The sequence below is a fragment of the Puntigrus tetrazona genome, chromosome 6 (assembly GCF_018831695.1).
Source record: "Puntigrus tetrazona isolate hp1 chromosome 6, ASM1883169v1, whole genome shotgun sequence".
Classification (NCBI taxonomy): Eukaryota; Metazoa; Chordata; class Actinopteri; order Cypriniformes; family Cyprinidae; genus Puntigrus; species Puntigrus tetrazona.
In genome coordinates, this window is record NC_056704.1 from 914,122 (window position 1) to 931,416 (window position 17,295).

Below are 17,295 nucleotides of genomic sequence, written 5' to 3' on the forward strand. Positions count from 1 at the left end.
TTGTTAAAAAAAATAGATAGAAAAGATGAAAAGATAGTGTACATACTGCTTTGTGTCGTCTGTCAAAAACAGTAGGTAGTATGTTATTCTCAACATGCACACTCTGTAAGCTGTCATGGATTGCTGAATACCGTTCCAGATGAGTTTTTAGGACAGCGTGTGTTCACACATTATAAGTACAGATAACACAAGCGAGTTAAGCAGCACTGGAGTGCCCGGTGCTCCCCGGGGCGGTCTGACATATCACTCTGAGTGATGGACAGCTGTCACGGCCGGAGGGCAGGACGCTAATCACTCCAGCACACCTGCTAACACCAAACACCTGGAATCCGTCCAGAGCGCTGGTCCATCGCTGCACTGCCTAAACTGTTCATTCCTGCCTGGAGTCGAGCTCCTTTGATCACGGCGAATTGAATCACGCTGCGTTTTAGTTGTTTGCGGTTAATGCAGCAGAACATGTTTGTTGGTTCTGTCAGTGAAGAGCAGAAACCTTCTGTCGCGGCGTTCTCTGTTATTGATTCAGTTGTCAGCTGTTTGTCAAGATTTCGCACCAAATGTCAGGATGTATTTTGGGAAAGCAGACAGTTGTTGATGTCGTTATCCAGAGCTTTTGTGTTAAAGGCCTTTAACCGTTTATGACAGTCATGTGCCTGCACTGATAATGACACAACGACATTTCTGATCGACATTATAATGTGGCAATATCAGGATCTTTAGTGCTCTTTCTAATAAAATAGTTAAAGGACTGGTCATTATTACAGCGCTGTTGTAATTATATATAGACTACATTTATGATATGAAGATAGATGAATAGAATTATGGATGTGTGGATGGATGGAATTATAAATAGCTAGATGTATGTATGAATGGAATTATGAAGGATGGATGGATGGATAGATAGATTTTTGAATGGATAGATGGATGGATGTACAATTTTTATGGATGAATACAATGATGGATGGATATATGGATAGACAGAATTATGAATAATGGATGGGTGGATGGATGAAAAGGTACATGAACAGAATAGAATTATGATGGACGGACGGACGGATGGATGGATGGATGTTGGATGGATGGATGGATGATGGGTACAATTATGGGTGGATGAATACAATGATGAATGTATAGATGGATAGAATTATTGGTTGATGGATGCATAAAATTATAAATGGATGGAGATATATATATTTATGTATGTATGCATATGAGAGAAAGATTCTCCAGATTAGGTTTGATTCAAGTTGATAGATAAATACAAGAATAAATTTTAAAATAAAATAAATGATAAATAAATTTTGAATGATTAATTTAAAGAGTAAAATTGTCCTAAACAGCACTGGTTAATTGGAATACGCTGATAAACGAAATGACATTCTGGTTAACCTTGACCTCAGCATTATGGGTAAATATGAGGGAAAACAAACCAAATTCTACAAAACTTCTTTAAAAGACTTGTTTAAAGTGATGTGTGTGTCTGTATGGGAGCAGATGAACACAAACCCACTGAGATTCTTCTCCAGAATAAAGATGGTTCCTTCAGATATGATTAAGATGCGTTGGGTTTCGAGCCGTTGTTTGTTTCCTGACGTCCAGGGCTGTGGGTGACTTTATTCTGTCAGATGATACGAGCTCTCTGGATGATGCTCCCGGTTTGCGACGGCAGACAGACTGTTCTGGGGCCCTGGATAGTGAGCGGTGAGACTCAGACTCTAATATCACATTGCGTTTGTCCTTATGGGAACCGATTGAGAGAGAGATGCCACAGAGATCTTTATTTGTTTGCTGTTCGTTTGATCTCTTCACGTCAGTCAGTCCTGGTCGGTTCTTTTGTTCGTGTTTTGGACCTTGGTGCATGTGTACGTGAGAAAAAAAAAAAAAAGAAGACGACGACGAAGAAGTGGAGAAGTGTGATGGTGGGACTGATTTAGCTCCAAGTAGATTTGTTCTGTTTAAAGCATCACTATTGATTTTTATCATTAATCTGCTAAATATTTGAATCTAATTGAATTGAGTTTGTATATGTTTTTATTTTTGCGATTAAGCATTTTTACATTTATTGCATTTGATCAAAAGTGCAGTTAAAACTTTAATATTGTGAAATATTATGGTTTTTCTTCTATATGAATTATTATAATATTTGATTGAATTTTCAGCATCATTACTCCATTCTCTGCTGATTTGCCGCTCAAGAATCATTTCTGATCAGTAGTGCTGAAAACAGTTGCGCTGCTTCACATTTTCGTGAAAAATGATGCATTTTATTCTTTAGCATTCTTCGATGAATTAAACATCAAATATAAATGTTCTGTAACATTCTGAACAATCTAATGCTTTGTTAATGATTATAGTATAAAATCTTTGGCAAAAAAAAGAAAGGAACCGACCCCAAACCTCTGCGGTAGTGTATGATTTCAAATATTACAAAACTTAAATAATTCCGGTTAAAATCTCTAGTTTACTACTTATTATGCTGTGTTGAAAAACGTCTAATAGAAACTTAAAGAGATGTATAAATATCACGCACAACTCAAATTAGCATGGTCTTGTATTGTACATCATCACAGGGAACATTAAGAACACTTTCAAATAAGACTATTCTGTCTCTTCAGTTCAATGAGTTTTTAATTACGTCGCTGCATAATTTAAGTTTTCAGTAGATTAAAAATACATTGCAGTATCACAAAGGTCAATTCTGCATTTACTGCGTTCTTTAGATAACTTACTTTTTAATTAGAGCAAAAACGGCATGTATTTAAAAAGAGCTTATTTCCTATTATTTAAAATGTTTTATTTAAGCCGCTTCTCAAGGTCGCAAACATGTTTTAGTCTCACACTTTTTCTATCATGTTACTGAAGCACAAATAAACTGAACATCTACATATAGAAAGTGAAGGCCAGAACTCTTTTATTTCCTCGTCAGTGGCTCCACACTTTTAATCTGTTCTCTTAATGAATGCTAACAGAAGGCAGATCCAACACAGCGGAAAATTTGCCCTAACCGCCAATCATCTGTCAGAGTCCCAGGGGGCGGAGTTCAGGCGCTTAAGTCCGGCTTATTGGCCCGTCGGCCGCATGGGCATCTGCTCCAGCTTCTTTTAGAAAAGCCTCCAACTCGCCCTGGAGGACTTTAACTAGTCTTCCAAACATTAACTCACCCAAAAGTTCTCGCAAGAAGAGGGCAAGGTCTTCAGAAGGAGTTCTGTTAGTTCTCCTCTCGCGTGCTCTGATGGGGTTTTGTGTTTCTGGTCTCGAGGCTCACGCTGGCGTGATCTCTGTGTGTCAGTGAGTTTAACGCTGCGTCACATCTCCGAATCTGTGAGTGACAGACGAGAGCTTTGAAAGCACATGAAAGAGGCCTGGAGAACGTGAAGACCAGAGCCTCACGCTGAGCAAATCCATCTCTGATTTAATCAATTTGTGATCTGTCTTTCTTTTTCTCTTACTTAATTCATTATTTTTCTTTCTTTCTTTCATTACTTTTCATACTTCATGCCTCCCGTTGGTTCTTCTTCCTAATTCCATGTGCTTGCTTTCTTCTTTACTTTACTGTATATTATTTAGTGCTTGTTTCACTGTTTTTGTAAATAGCTTTAATTTGTTTTTTCTTCGCTATATAATGCTTTTTCATACTTGTACACTAATGTTAGATTTTCTTCTGTTCTTTACTACATACTTTTCCAGATTTCTATGTTTATTTTCAAACTTTTGCATAATTTTCTTTTTCTTTCTATCTTCCTTTCATAAATTCCTTTTATACTTTCAATTTCTTTTTATATACTTTGCATTTTTTTATTGCTTTATTCGTACTCTCAGATTCTTTTTATTATTTTGTTTGTTTGTTTGGTTTTTTTTACCTTTGTGCATTTTTCTTGATACTCGTATAATATAATATGTTGCCCTTCTTATTTATTAATCTGTCTCCTGTATGTATTTGTTTGTTAGCAGGAGCCCAATCTGTTCCTGAGCTCCACGGTCGAGGCGGACGCTCTGTTAAGGAGTCCGGTTCCTCCGGCCGCCAGTAAGGATCAGGGTCGGATGGGCGGCTCTGCTCGTGTTCTTCCTCCTCTGGCCTTCCCTGGAGAGCTCGTGCCCTTTGATGAAGCTCTGAGAGACGTGAACACTGTGAGGCCCTTGTCCAGTCAGGATGGGCCCGATATAGTCGCTCGCCATGGAGCCCAGCTACTGGAGGTCAAAGCCGCTGAACGCAGAGGTACACACTTCGAGACACACACACACACACACACACACACACACACACACACACACACATCTCCTCCGTCAAAGCACAACTTGCATCCTCCATCACAGAGAGTGCACTGTTGAGGAGTCAGGAAAGAAAGAAACAAACAAGTGAAAGACAATAAAAAAAAATGCATTAAAAAAATGAAAATAATAGAAATATATGAGCAATATAAAATTATGAATAAAAACTATAAAAAATAGAAAGAGAAACAGAAGTATGCATTAATGTAAAAAAATAAATAAATTAATAATAATAAAAAAAAAAAAAAAACGGAAAAATATTGAGGATCAAATTTTTTTGTGTGAAAAAAGGGAAAAATTTAAGAAAACGATAAAAGAAAGTAAAAGAAAAAGAAAGGAAGAAAAAGAAAGACAAACAGACAGAAAAAGAAAAAAACTTAATTAAAAGAGTATTAAATTAGAAGTAAAAAATAAAAAAAAATACGAAAGAAAATAAAATGATACATATAAGAAATGTGTGAACGTGCCTAAACAAAATGAACAGTGTAAATGAAAGAACACAAGAAAAAACACAAAAAACGGAATGAAAAATTGTAAATTTAGGGACGAATTTAAGGATGAGTTTACCAAATTTAAGGAAGTGTATAAAAGTAGAAAGAAAGAAATGTGTGGTCATTGTAGTCGTGAACCTGTGCGTGTGATTTCTTCAGAGATGTTTGTTGTGTGTTGCAGAGCTGGAGAGACAGATGAAGATTGAGAATCTGTTTGTGACGTGGCAGCAGCGCTCGGCTCAGTCTAACATGCCCATCTCTGTGAGTTCACTCAGCACGAGTACACCCTGCACACAGACTCTGTGTGTGTGTGTGTGTGTGTGTGTGTGTGTGTGTGTGTGTGTGTGTCTGATAATGTGTGATGGGTATTTTTCATCACACTCCCAGAGCATGATTTTCCCAGCAGCTCATCAGGTCCAGATTCATGCCAGTGCACACGAATCCTTTCCCTCACACACACACACACACACACATCCAGATCACTCTGTGTTCGGCCCGCTTGGGTTTAATGAGATGTGGTGAGGACATTAGGAGATTCTGTAGTGTGTGAGATGTCTCTGTCATTTGCTGTGATCGCACTTCCTCTGAATCCACACTGTTGAGATCCACAAGTGTGTTATTATTATACTGCAGGTTACAATCCATATTATGCAGGTCACCACCAGTGCAAAAGTTTGGGCCAGTAAAGCGGATTAATTTCTTTCTACATAAAAAAAAAAAAAAAAATAAAAAAATAATAATAATAATAATATATATATATATATATATATATATATATATATATATATATATATATATATATATATATATATATATATATATATAGATATATATAGATAGATAGATAGATAGATAGATAGATATTAATTGATTAAAAATGACACTAAAGACATTTTATAATGGTACAAAAGATGTTTTTGTTCTGTTTCAAATAAATTATATTCTTTTAAACTGTCTATTAATCAAAAAAAAATTCTCGGGATCATGAACTTTGACACTGAAGCCTGGAGAAAAGAATTTTAGCTTTTTTTTTTTTTTTTGCTGCATTTTTTATCAAATAAATGCAGCCTTAAGGCCAGATTTCTGAACAGCTTGCTGGTCTTTTGGTGTGTCGTCAGGATTTACTAAAGACACACAGTGGAGAATTAGCCCTGAAAATTAGTATTTTTTTAATGTGAATATTGTCAGTAAATCAACTGCAGAATTTTCTCCTTCCATCTGAGCTTTTATGGAATTGCACTCCGATACTAATTTCCCCCTTTAGTAAATTTAGCCATTAGTTAGCAGAAGAGAAACTAAAAAAATCTTACTGGCCCCAAACTTTTGAACTCCTTGTACGTTTTACAGATATACACCATTAGTTGAGTTGATGTATTGAACAGGGCGTGTTGCCTGAAAGCTTTTTTTTAGGATAAAATCCACAATCTATTCAACTGGGATGGAAAGCATACTGAAATTGTTATGCACTTCACCTTTATAAAACTAGCCGTTGCAGCAAATGAGGAAATTCTCAGTGTAAATCTGGAAGTGCTCTCTCCGTGTGTTCAGGTGGCGGATCTGGACACACTGAAGCAGTCGTCTCGCCTCGTCCATTACTGCGCCACTCCACTGCTCTTCGACCCAGTCTTCCGGAAACAGATTCAAGAGGAACAGCTGCCTCAGCCGCAGATGAAGGTCTGTGTCTCTCCGTCTTACCCTTCCTGATCCTACTAGTCCACACTGCGGTAAATCCATTTCTACAAAAGAAAAAACAATATTAAAAATTTTAAATATTAAAAAAAGAGTGAACACGGGTCACACTGAAAGGTGACCTGCAGAGGGGTTGTGTGCAGTTTCAGGAGTTAGTGTGAGGTTATAAGCATTGAATTTCACCGATAACGATAGCTAGGTTGGACCGCATAACCGATAACCGATAGTTTTTAAATGGATAAAAACGTAACACTCCATTTAATATAGTACCGAACTTTATTACATTTAAAACAAACAAAAAAAGGAGGAGGTACCACCCTGATCATGTGCACACGTGACATTTTCTATCTTCCCGTGTTGTGTATCTAGTTATCAAGTGAATTAATAAAACATCAAACTTTACTTAGGCCTATTTTTTTTTTATCAAAGATGAAAAAAAAGTTTTTGTGTTGTTTTAATACTTTAGTAGTAGCAGTACAGCAAGTTTAAGTCAAACTTTTATTTTGGCGGGTTGCCGCGAATAGCTTTACAGTCCTATGTGACTCTAGTTTTACTCGGAGAAACTGTAAAAGGCTCATGAAGTATGTGTGTAGTAAACAAAACCTTGCGTCACCGGCTCTGCCATTCGTTAATAATTCATTCAATTCACGATTGCGCAAAGAGTTAAAGCTGAAGTCCCAGAGGAGTACCATCCTCAGGAAAGTTTGATAGTAACTGGGGTGTGGGGAAAAAGCTAAATTAATGGAGAGGGCAGCAGGAGTGGCAGCGTCCTCAGGTTTGATCCAAGTCTCAGTTAGAGCCATGAAGTTTAGACCTGAATGAGAGGCAATAGAAGAAATAAATTCTGCTTTGTTTACAGCAGACTGGCAGTTCCAGAGACCATTGGGATTAGAGAGTAAAGCAGTAGAGGACGGAGGGACAGGCTGTAGATTGTTAGCAATGGCCTGCCTTCAACACACAGGGCGTGATTTCCGAGTGTTAGTAGTAATAGTAGAGATTTGAAAGCACATAGTGAGTGCAATTGACTAGAAAGAGTAGATGAGAACAAGCTGTGCAAAAAAGTAAGGAAAGGGGAAAAAAAAGCAATACTCAAGTGTCTTATAAATGTTATTGCTTGGCGGAGTCACGCAAGTCAATGGTCTTTATTTTGTGTCGTTATGATTCGTTTCATTTAACCTTTATTTGAGTTGGGTTTTTTTTGTGTAATATAAATAATGATGTTATTAATAGTCATAACTGTAAATTAAATAATTGTATTGCGAGGACAAACCATTTATTTATTAGTTGTTGTTGTTATTATTGTTATACAATTGAAATGGTATTAGGATTGTTATTGTCTCAGTCTAAATGCTTTTTTTTATCTTTGCAATGACGTATCGGGTATGATAATGAGCGCACGTGTGTCAGTGTAACAGCAGATTAATCATGATTATGTGGTTGTTGGTCAGTCGTCGGTGTTGTTGTTGATGGAGGCGATAAAGAGGTGAGTGACGTACAATAACTCATCTGATGTACAAAACGTGTTTGGACTCAAGAACCAAGTTTAAAATGTCATGCATTAGATAACAAAATGTCAAAGCAAGTGGGATTTATATTTATATAAAGTTAGCACAAGCACCTGAGAGCTTTGTCTGACCGTTGCACCTGAATTTTAGATTGACCCACACTAAATGTCACGCACAAAAACACATCGCTTTCTTGCTTTTTCTGCCTAAGTGGGTGTTTATAGGCTCGGTATGGACCAGACTTCATGCTGATAGTCAAAAGCCTGTCTGCGTAGTGAACTGAATTTTAAATTCAGATTGAACTCATTCAGCGTGGTTTTTTTTTTTCCTGACTCTCTCTCTCTCGTTCTCTGCTTACAGAAGCGGCATCGCTCCAGCGACTCGACGGCATCCGGCCGGGATCGCAGCTACAGCACGGATTCCGCAGACATGCTGCCGAGTCGTCTGAAGGAGGAGCCGTGGCTGCAGGACATCTCCAGCATGTTCCTGCAGCAGTACGTTCAGTATCTGCAGAGCATGGGCTTCATCCTGGTGCAGGTCCGGCCGCAGTCGCCCGCTCGCAGGTCCGAGGCCACAGAAAAACACCTCAGCTAAACACTCACGCCATGCTGGATTTAGTTGAACACGCGTGAATGTCACTATGCTGAAAAAAAGTCAAACATAGTATTTAACATCTCTAAATGCATGGGATAAATAGGGCAAAATAGCTCTTGAAGGTAACAGGTTTTACAGTATACAAAAAAACCTTTCTTTAAGCTTTCTTTGCTTTCTTTTTCATGTTAGAGCAAATAAGGCAAATGCAGTATGTTTTTTTTTTTTTTTTTTTTTTTTTTTTTTTTGATAACTCTTCATAATAAGCATGCAGTAGCAAAGCACCTGGAAATCATTTGCAAACTATTTACAGTTAATTGATCATTTATAAAATTGTTAGAACATTAATATGTTATATACTCAATTATCGTCAGTATGAATGTCATTCTTTGTCACGGCTATTAGTTAATTATCATTATATTTTGAATTAGCTGATATGTAAAGAGTGAGGAAATGTTTTATTATCCTTTGTTAAGCACACCGAACTGATGTACAGTACTTAAACCAGTAGTAAAGGTGTTGTTTATGGCAGTCACTTTGCATCTACCTTCATTAGACATTCATTTTATTAATAGTAGATTAAGCATAAAATGTGTATCACTTTACAGTGGCAAGCATCTTTAGTATAAATGAATAACCGTTTTGATGTTTTAATGAACCATTAAAAGTATAATAGGCAGAAAATGATAATGCTTTTTGCAAGTTTTGCATATAAAAATGCATATAAATACTACAGATGTCATTTTCTTTAAATGCATTGTTACAATGAGTAAAAAATCTGGATAAAATCATGATAAAACCTTTACAGCCGATTAAACATAATCATTCGTAAATTAGTCACGATGAGCTCACTATTTGTACATATCATATTAATTTATTAACAGTGTAGAGACAACAGTGTATGAATAATGAATGAACTACAAGCTATTAGTTTGCAAGTGATTTGCAAGATCTTTATTATTGTATTCTTGCAACACAATAATTATGCAACACTTAAAGTGTTTGTTTTTTTTTTTGTTGCATGTACAAAATACATTAGTATTATTATACTAGAATACAGTATCCTCATAAGTTTAACAATAACAAAAAAACGAGCAAAAACGTACCTCTTTTATTATTATTTTGTAGATATGGTGTTAGAAAATTTTGTTGCATTTTATATAGAAAAGGTGCATCGTAATGTTTTCCTGAACAAAGTGATGCCTTTCTGAATACGAGCTTCCCAGGAGGACGTATCCAGATGTCAAACAAGTGGTTTTGAACGGTGTATTTGAGTTGCGAGCACTATTTTTTACTACACTCTTTCTGTCACAAAGCATAGCCTGCACAGAATGATATTTATGTCAATTTTTTTGTGAAAATAGCTTTTATACCAGCTTTTATACCTTCAAATGTGGTACAAAACTTCACAGTAAGTTGAAGATCAAGTGCCTTTTGCAGAAGGCGGCTCTCTCTGTGGCGTGTGTGTGTGTGTGTGTGTGTGTGTGAGATGTGCTAATACTGGACGCAGTGCATTAAGCAGCAGGAGCGTGTGATTCAGACTGACCGGCAGCATGAGGGCCACTTTACTGACAGGGTCAGATGCCCGGGGGTGCTCAAGCGCTCTCTCATTCACTCAGTCTCTCTCTTTCTCTCTGCAGCATCGCTCGGGCCCGAGCTGCCATGTTGAGTTCTTTATCCACCGAAGGCAGATCTTCCTTCTCCTCTTTCTCATACAATAAACAGAAGAGTGAAGACAGCCCCAAGGTAATGTATCTGCTCATCCGTATTCAACCCTTCAGTCACACTCCAGTTTTTCTTAATTCACATCTGCATTTCACATACGTTTGTATGCGTGCATCACACACACACACACACACATACACACTCGCTTTTTTTCTATAGACCCATTCCCATTCTGGGTCCAATCCAAATGAAGGCAAGAATCCTATCTGTATGAAGGCAAAAATGCTGAAAAATATACTGACATACTGTACATTATTATTTAATGTGTTGATTCGGTCGAAGCTCATTGGTCTAAAAAAGCAAGGTGTGCTCTGATTGGCCAGCTATCCAGTGCATTTCTGTCAACTTAAAAAAAAAAATGTAAAAAAGTATTTCTTAAAAATCTGGAGTCAGTAAAATTTTTTTTAGGTATTTGAAAGATGTTTTTATGCTCATTAAGGCTGTATTTGTTTTGATAAAAATACAAGAAAATATTTAGAAATATTATCACGATTTAAAACTGTTATTTTAATATATTTTGAGATATAAATCAACGTCTTCAGCAGCCATTTATTGTGACTGGCAATATTTAAAACGGCGTTGCGCCGTTTCATATTTTTAACTGATCTTTTATGAATACGCAGTTCAAAAGAAGTGTTTTTGTGATGTCTTTAATATCACTTTTGAACAATTTAATGCATCTTTGCTTTATAAAAATATTCATTTCTTTTACTGGCCCTCAAAAATGAGCAGTAATGCATGTGCGGTAAAATGACTTGCACCAGCAACGCTGCAGTAGAACATGGCTCACTCTCACACACACACACACACACGCACACACACTGATTGGGTGTTTTCTGCGTCTCTCAGCAGAGCAGCGTGTCGAGCTCGGCGTCGTATCACCTGCAGAGGGCACTGCCGGGAGGAATCGTGCTGATGGAGCTGGCTTTTCAAGTGAGACCTTCATCTGTCTGTGTGTCTCACGTAGAATCGACCTCTTAGCACATCAGCCGAGAGCAAACGCCAGGCTTTTCACAGGAACGCTGTGAAAGTCTCGGTGGATGTCGAGGAGAGAGATATTTAATGGATCCTGCCTCTCTCGCTCTATTTATGCTTATTAATATTTGAACACACAGAATCAACAGCAGGGAAACACCGCGTCATCATCTGATCTCCAGCCCTGCTCATGTCTGATATCCCGCTCAGTTCAGTTTCAAATCCATTTAATTGCATGCTATGATTTTTCTAGAAAGGCTGTTGAAGCGAACATGTTAATGCGAGCAATTAATGATGGATTTATTCTGCTCTGTGTGAATTACTCATCATGAATTCTGATGGAAATCTGTGTTTACCCATGAGTACAACTCCAGTTATTCAGAGAAATTTTCAAGACCAGCAGATGAGTCAGTGGCAAAAATACCCATAAGTCCGTAAATTGCCCTCAAATGTATTTATTTTGTGTTATATTCATTTTCGGTCGCATTTCTTTAGGTCACTAATAATTCTAATAATAGTAGATGATGAAAATAAAATAATGATGATGATAACTATAACATTTTAGGTAACGCTTTATTTGAACTTACTATTAAAATGGATCATAATTACATACAAGTAGCCCTAATCGTAACCATATAGTAAGTACATTAATATTAATCAGTATTTAAATGCATAATTACACGGTAAAAAGGACAACTTAAAATAAAGTGTAACCATATTTTATTAATATTATTTTATAACTATTTTATAAATATATTTTATTATTTTATAACAAATTTTTAATACTGCTGCTAATAAAGAAAATTAATAATTAAGGCGCAGGCTTATGGTTAGAGATTTGAATGACTAGGTCAGGCTCCAAAATAATGGGATTGTTCAGAATATTATTTATTCATTTCCGTTTCGGAGTTAAAGAGGTTAAATGGATTTGCAAAAACTTCGTTAGTTGTTGTACCAGTTCGCGCAAACAAATTAAGGAAGCAATTGAATGCAATTTTGGTTTCTTCTTTGCTGTACGGTGAGCTGAGCGGTGATGAGTTCGTCTGCTAACACACAATCTTCCTGTGACTCTCTTGCAGGGCTGCTATTTCTGCGTGAAGCAGTTTGCGTTAGAGTGCTCGAGGATCCCCATGGGTCAGACGGTTAATTCTCAGGTAACGGCATCTGCTCGTTCGAAACAACAGGCAAGAAGAGAGAGCGAGAGTAAACGAGGTGTTTCGCAATTCGTGCTGTATTTCTGTGCATCTGTTGTAAGTGCCTGCTTGTAATCTCTGCGGACGTTCGATGCGAGCAACAAGAAGCGCTCGTCTCCTTTGTTAACGGGATGCACCGGTCAAACGTCTGTCTCTTTCTCTCTCATGGCGTGTTTAATGTGCAGCGGGTCCAGGTTGGCTCTAAATGAGGAGTAATTAAGTGTAAATATTTGTAAATCTCCAGATGTTTCTCAGCGGGAGGCCCTTGATTTCTTCCAGAAGCCCATAAGGTGTCTCCAATCGCAGCTGCTCGTATCTAGCGATTAAGTCATTAGCGTGTTTGTTTGGTTGCTTGTAAGTGCAGATCCTTCAAACTCAGCTTGAGGGCAAACGGGCAGGAAAGTCACAAGGAATCAAAAATTCGTCAACTCGAATCGAGTCCGTTAGAGTCCGTAGCATTCGGCTGCATCCCAGCTGCCAATCGGGTGTTGTTTTTCATAAAAAAAAAAAAAAAAGAATGAACAACACAGTTGATTTATTCTGCCATGGCAATATTTCTTTTTGTTCCTGGAGAGCTAAATATATCCACTTACCGTAAAAAAAAAAGGATACAGTGACATTTTCATCAAGAGTCCATAGTGATCAAATTCGCCTCGAAAATCAGCAAATCATCTTGAAGTCAGGCGTGTTACACCTGCATTTAAAGGTCATAGTCAGGAAAATCTGCCATTTGCGCCAGAAAATTGTTCTTTTAATAAAAAATTGCACTTGAAAAGGTTACCTGCAGGAAATCATATTTTTATCTCAGGCTCAAAGAATTAGTGCCGTTATGCCAAATACATTAGTGAATGTTATTACAATGCTTTTCTCCAGTGTTCAACATAATGTGAGTGTGTGTGTGTGTGTGTGTGTGTGTGTGTGTATATGTATATATATATATATTATATATATATATATATATATATATATATATATATATATATATATATATATATATATATATATGTATATATATATATATATGTATATATATATATATGTATATGTATATATATATATGTATATGTGTGTATATATATATGTATATGTATATGTATATGGTATATGTATATGGATGCTGTTTTCTCCCAATATTAGTAACAACATTTATCATTATTGTGTATTTATAATGCTCATTTTATCCTTCTACAGTAATAAGTGGATGTATTTGGTTCTCCAGGAACAAAAACACATCATAAAAACTAAATATTAAAATGCCAGAATAGTTCATTGCCAGTGAAAATGCGATTGACATGAAGGTCTAAAATCAATAGGCTAAGAAATGACAAATGAAATGAGAACAAAAAGTAATTTATAAAAATAAACATTTTAAAAAGTTTTTGTTAAAAAGTATAAAAATGCCGATTTAAAAAAATTGTTTAATTGGAGACGGAAAGTGATGCAAAAACAAGGATTAAAAATCGTCAAACTTGACATTTACAAAAAAAAGAAAATAAAAACATGTTTTTAATTTAGAAAATATTGCATTAATATTTTAACATGAACTATATTTGTATGGGTGATATAGGATATATTATTTATATATCTGTGTGTGTGTGTGTGTGTGTGTGTGTACACACACAATTTTATTATAATTTAACAATTAAATCAGATTGTGTTATCAATATGAGAAATACATATCCTGCTGTATGTCAGTGGCAGTGTTTGCTAAGCATGAAGAGTGAAAGCAAAGATTTTTATACTAAAGATTACAGTTATTACAATCTTAATCATCTTTTCCCTGACATTTCACATTACATATTTTATTATTAACACATAACATTTATTTTAAGCTATGCTTTTCCTCCTGATAATACTCCTCCAGTCAGTGTAGCAGCAGATGAAGTTGATTTTGAAGTTTCGCTGGACGCCATGAGAATACTTTCTATTTATCTGACATTTATCAAGAGTTTGCTGCAGGAAACGGGAACGGTGGGAATAGATCACCATGTAACAGGAGCCGCAAGAAGCGGATATTTTTCAGATGTATAGAGTGAAAGGTCACGCCTGCTTCTCATCTACTCAGACTGCACACGCCTCGTGCTCGTCATTATTGATCATCTCATGTCACTTCCTGTCACACGCCATCATACATTAGCTTGTGCATGTGTGTTTTGTTCATTCGTGTGAATTGTCTTCTAACCTCTTTGTGTGGCATGTTTCTCATCTGTCTCTGTTCTGTGTGTCTCACTGTCCTGCCTACGTTGTGTGTGTGTGTGTGTGTGTGTGTGTGTGTGTGTGTGTGTGTGTGTGTGTGTGCGCGCGTGTGTGTGCGTGTCTAGTCCCATCTCACCGTTTCTTTCCATCAGGAGTCTCTTCTCAACACACCTCCTAGCCAGCCGTTCCCCGAGGTGCCCACGGCCTCTGACTCTGCGGTATGTCTCTGCATCCTCGGGGCCGGGCTTGTCTCCCACCAATCAGGCTTCAGTCTTCCCTTAGACTCCTCCCTCACGTAGTGCCTGGCTCCTCCCTTTCCTTTTGCGGCCCCAATCACACCTTTCTGTGCAGTTCATTGAAAATCAGATGATTCCTTTCCATGTGTTTGTCTGTGTTTGTCGGCGATGCATCTTGGGAAGTCCTCGAGGCGCTGGTGAATGTGGCGTCTTCTGGGAGGTCACGGGGTCACTTTCTCGCAGCTCTGATAGGCCAATGATCTCTTTTCTTTGCTCGATGATTATCCTTGATTTCCGTCCGCTCTTGTTGCATCTTGATTCGTATCTGCTTGTCTCCTTTTTAAGGGAATCATCGACTACAATTCTGAGGCGGTTCAGTATATAATCATTTTTCTTTATAGATAAGCAGGAGAAACAAATCTGATAATGCTAATTTTCTTTCCTTTTACTTAACGTTTTTTGGCTAATTTGGAGCATTCATAATTTGCTTTTCGCGTCTAAGCCGTTTCAAAATGAGGAAATCACAAATGCCATCTTCAAGTGGAGCGTTTCCACTTTGTCTTGATTGCTTCAGCTTGAAACAAGATAGGAAACAAAAGACTTAAAGCCAGCATAGATCCTTTTCTCAGCCTCTTTTACTTCCTAAAGCTGGTTCGTAAGATATTCACTAGAGTTTGTGGGTTTGAAATACGAGATGGATTCAAGATATTGACTGAAACTAAATAATGTGCAGCTAATTTTTAGGGTTTGGTGATAAAGTACTGAGCGTATGCACTTACTGTAAAGTTAAGAATAGGGTTTGATTTGGTATTATTGCATGCAATTATGCATAATTGGCCTTTATTTCTATAGTATGTACATGTAATGAACGAAGAAACTAAAATAATGCAATTATGCAAAATGTACTGTAATTAATACAGTAGGTACATGTAACAAAGACTCTAAAATAAAGTTCTTCAAGGCTTGATTTAGGGTTAATTACTTGTAGTTATGCACAATTTACTGTTACAATAAGTACATGTCATTAGGATCCTAAAGTGAGTTTAATTATAATTATGCATGATTTACGGTTACTTACTACAGTAAGTGCGTCTAACGTACAACAAAGACAATATATAAAGTATTACAGTTCGGCTTATGGTTAGTTATTTCGTAATTGTGTAAAATTGACTGTTGTTGCTACATATAATGTTACAGGAATGCCAAAATAAAGCATTACCGCTTACCTTTGGTTTGGTTTAGGGCTAATAAGATGTGTGCAATAAGATTAGGCACGTTTATTTAAAAAAGTTTAAATGTTTTTGTTAACTTTAGGGCTCTTTTTAGGACTTTAGCATATAGTGTCATGGAAAGATGATTTTGTGAGGTTACCCGGCAGCCAGAAAGCAGCGAAAGTACACGGTATACAGTGAAAAACCGTAAAAGTAAGAAAGTAGAACACCTTGAACTCTCGAAGCGATGCCGAAGTCCCTCTAAGGCAAGTTCACTCTACGGTCATTTTCGTATCGCCTTGGGCAGCCGTTTCAAGCCATGCAAGCACAGCTTCATTAAAACCTCCAGACGTTCCTATCATAAAGTAGATTATTTCAGATCAGTAAAACGTAACAATCATAGCTTAATATCAATGCTTCTCAAGCTCGAATCACTCAAAGCCCATGCATTGTCAAGAGTAAACAAGCCGGCCGTTTGAACTGCAATGCGTTCGGCTGCTCTGAGTGCAGAGATGGCTCCATCACAAGGGATATTGGCTGTTTTACCTGTAGGGCAGGACTGCCGCCGCCGTTATGATTGCTCTCGTTCATATGTTCAAGAGGACCAATCCCCTCCATTTAAAAAGTCTCTGGTGACGTGTTACGGAGCTTGACCCGTGCAGCTCGTGGCATCTGAGAAAACTCCGTAGCATTCAGTGCACTTTAAAGGCCTCGACGAGGCCTCGGTTCTCTGAATGCCGGCGTTCGGTTAACACACGAGTCCAGGTTGTAATTATGCGTCGCGAACGCAAGCGACTAACCAGCAAGCTGTGAACGGAGCCGTTTTCATGCTCCCATGTTTCCAAAAACTCTCTCACGACCGAGAGGAAAATGGGCCGACAGTATTATCTTTCCTCAGAACTTTCAGTCAAATGGGCCACCGGCAGATTTCAAAACGTTGACGTGAAGAACGTTTCTCGCGCAGAGATGAAAGGTGCAATTGTGCGAGCTGTTTTCTGCTTTCTGCAAATGGAGCGGCCACGGCGGCGTCAAATGAACGAGGTTTTTCTAATCCTCGACTCTTTGATTTGATAAGACCTATTTGCATTTGTTCCAGGGTGATGGTCAGGATGAAAGCGGCAGCGGTAATAGCGTTTAGCCGTCGAATTCAGCGCCTCCCCACCTCCTGCTCCCATTGTACTGTAATTACTCCTGCTCTCTCCCTCTGCAATCATTTG

General features: G+C 37.5%; 1 protein-coding gene across 1 annotated transcript in view; it reads left to right on the forward strand.

Annotated features, from left to right (window-relative positions):
- The window catches only part of LOC122346749 (KICSTOR complex protein SZT2-like), an 82,596-nt gene that overhangs the window by 56,271 nt on the left and 9,030 nt on the right, over positions 1–17,295 (forward strand). Inside the window, exons 61-68 of the mRNA XM_043241600.1 lie at positions 3,949–4,213; positions 4,939–5,018; positions 6,306–6,431; positions 8,312–8,514; positions 10,183–10,288; positions 11,120–11,200; positions 12,322–12,396; positions 14,784–14,849. Coding sequence (XP_043097535.1) covers positions 3,949–4,213; positions 4,939–5,018; positions 6,306–6,431; positions 8,312–8,514; positions 10,183–10,288; positions 11,120–11,200; positions 12,322–12,396; positions 14,784–14,849 — 1,002 coding nt within the window. The remainder of the gene's footprint in view (positions 1–3,948; positions 4,214–4,938; positions 5,019–6,305; positions 6,432–8,311; positions 8,515–10,182; positions 10,289–11,119; positions 11,201–12,321; positions 12,397–14,783; positions 14,850–17,295) is intronic.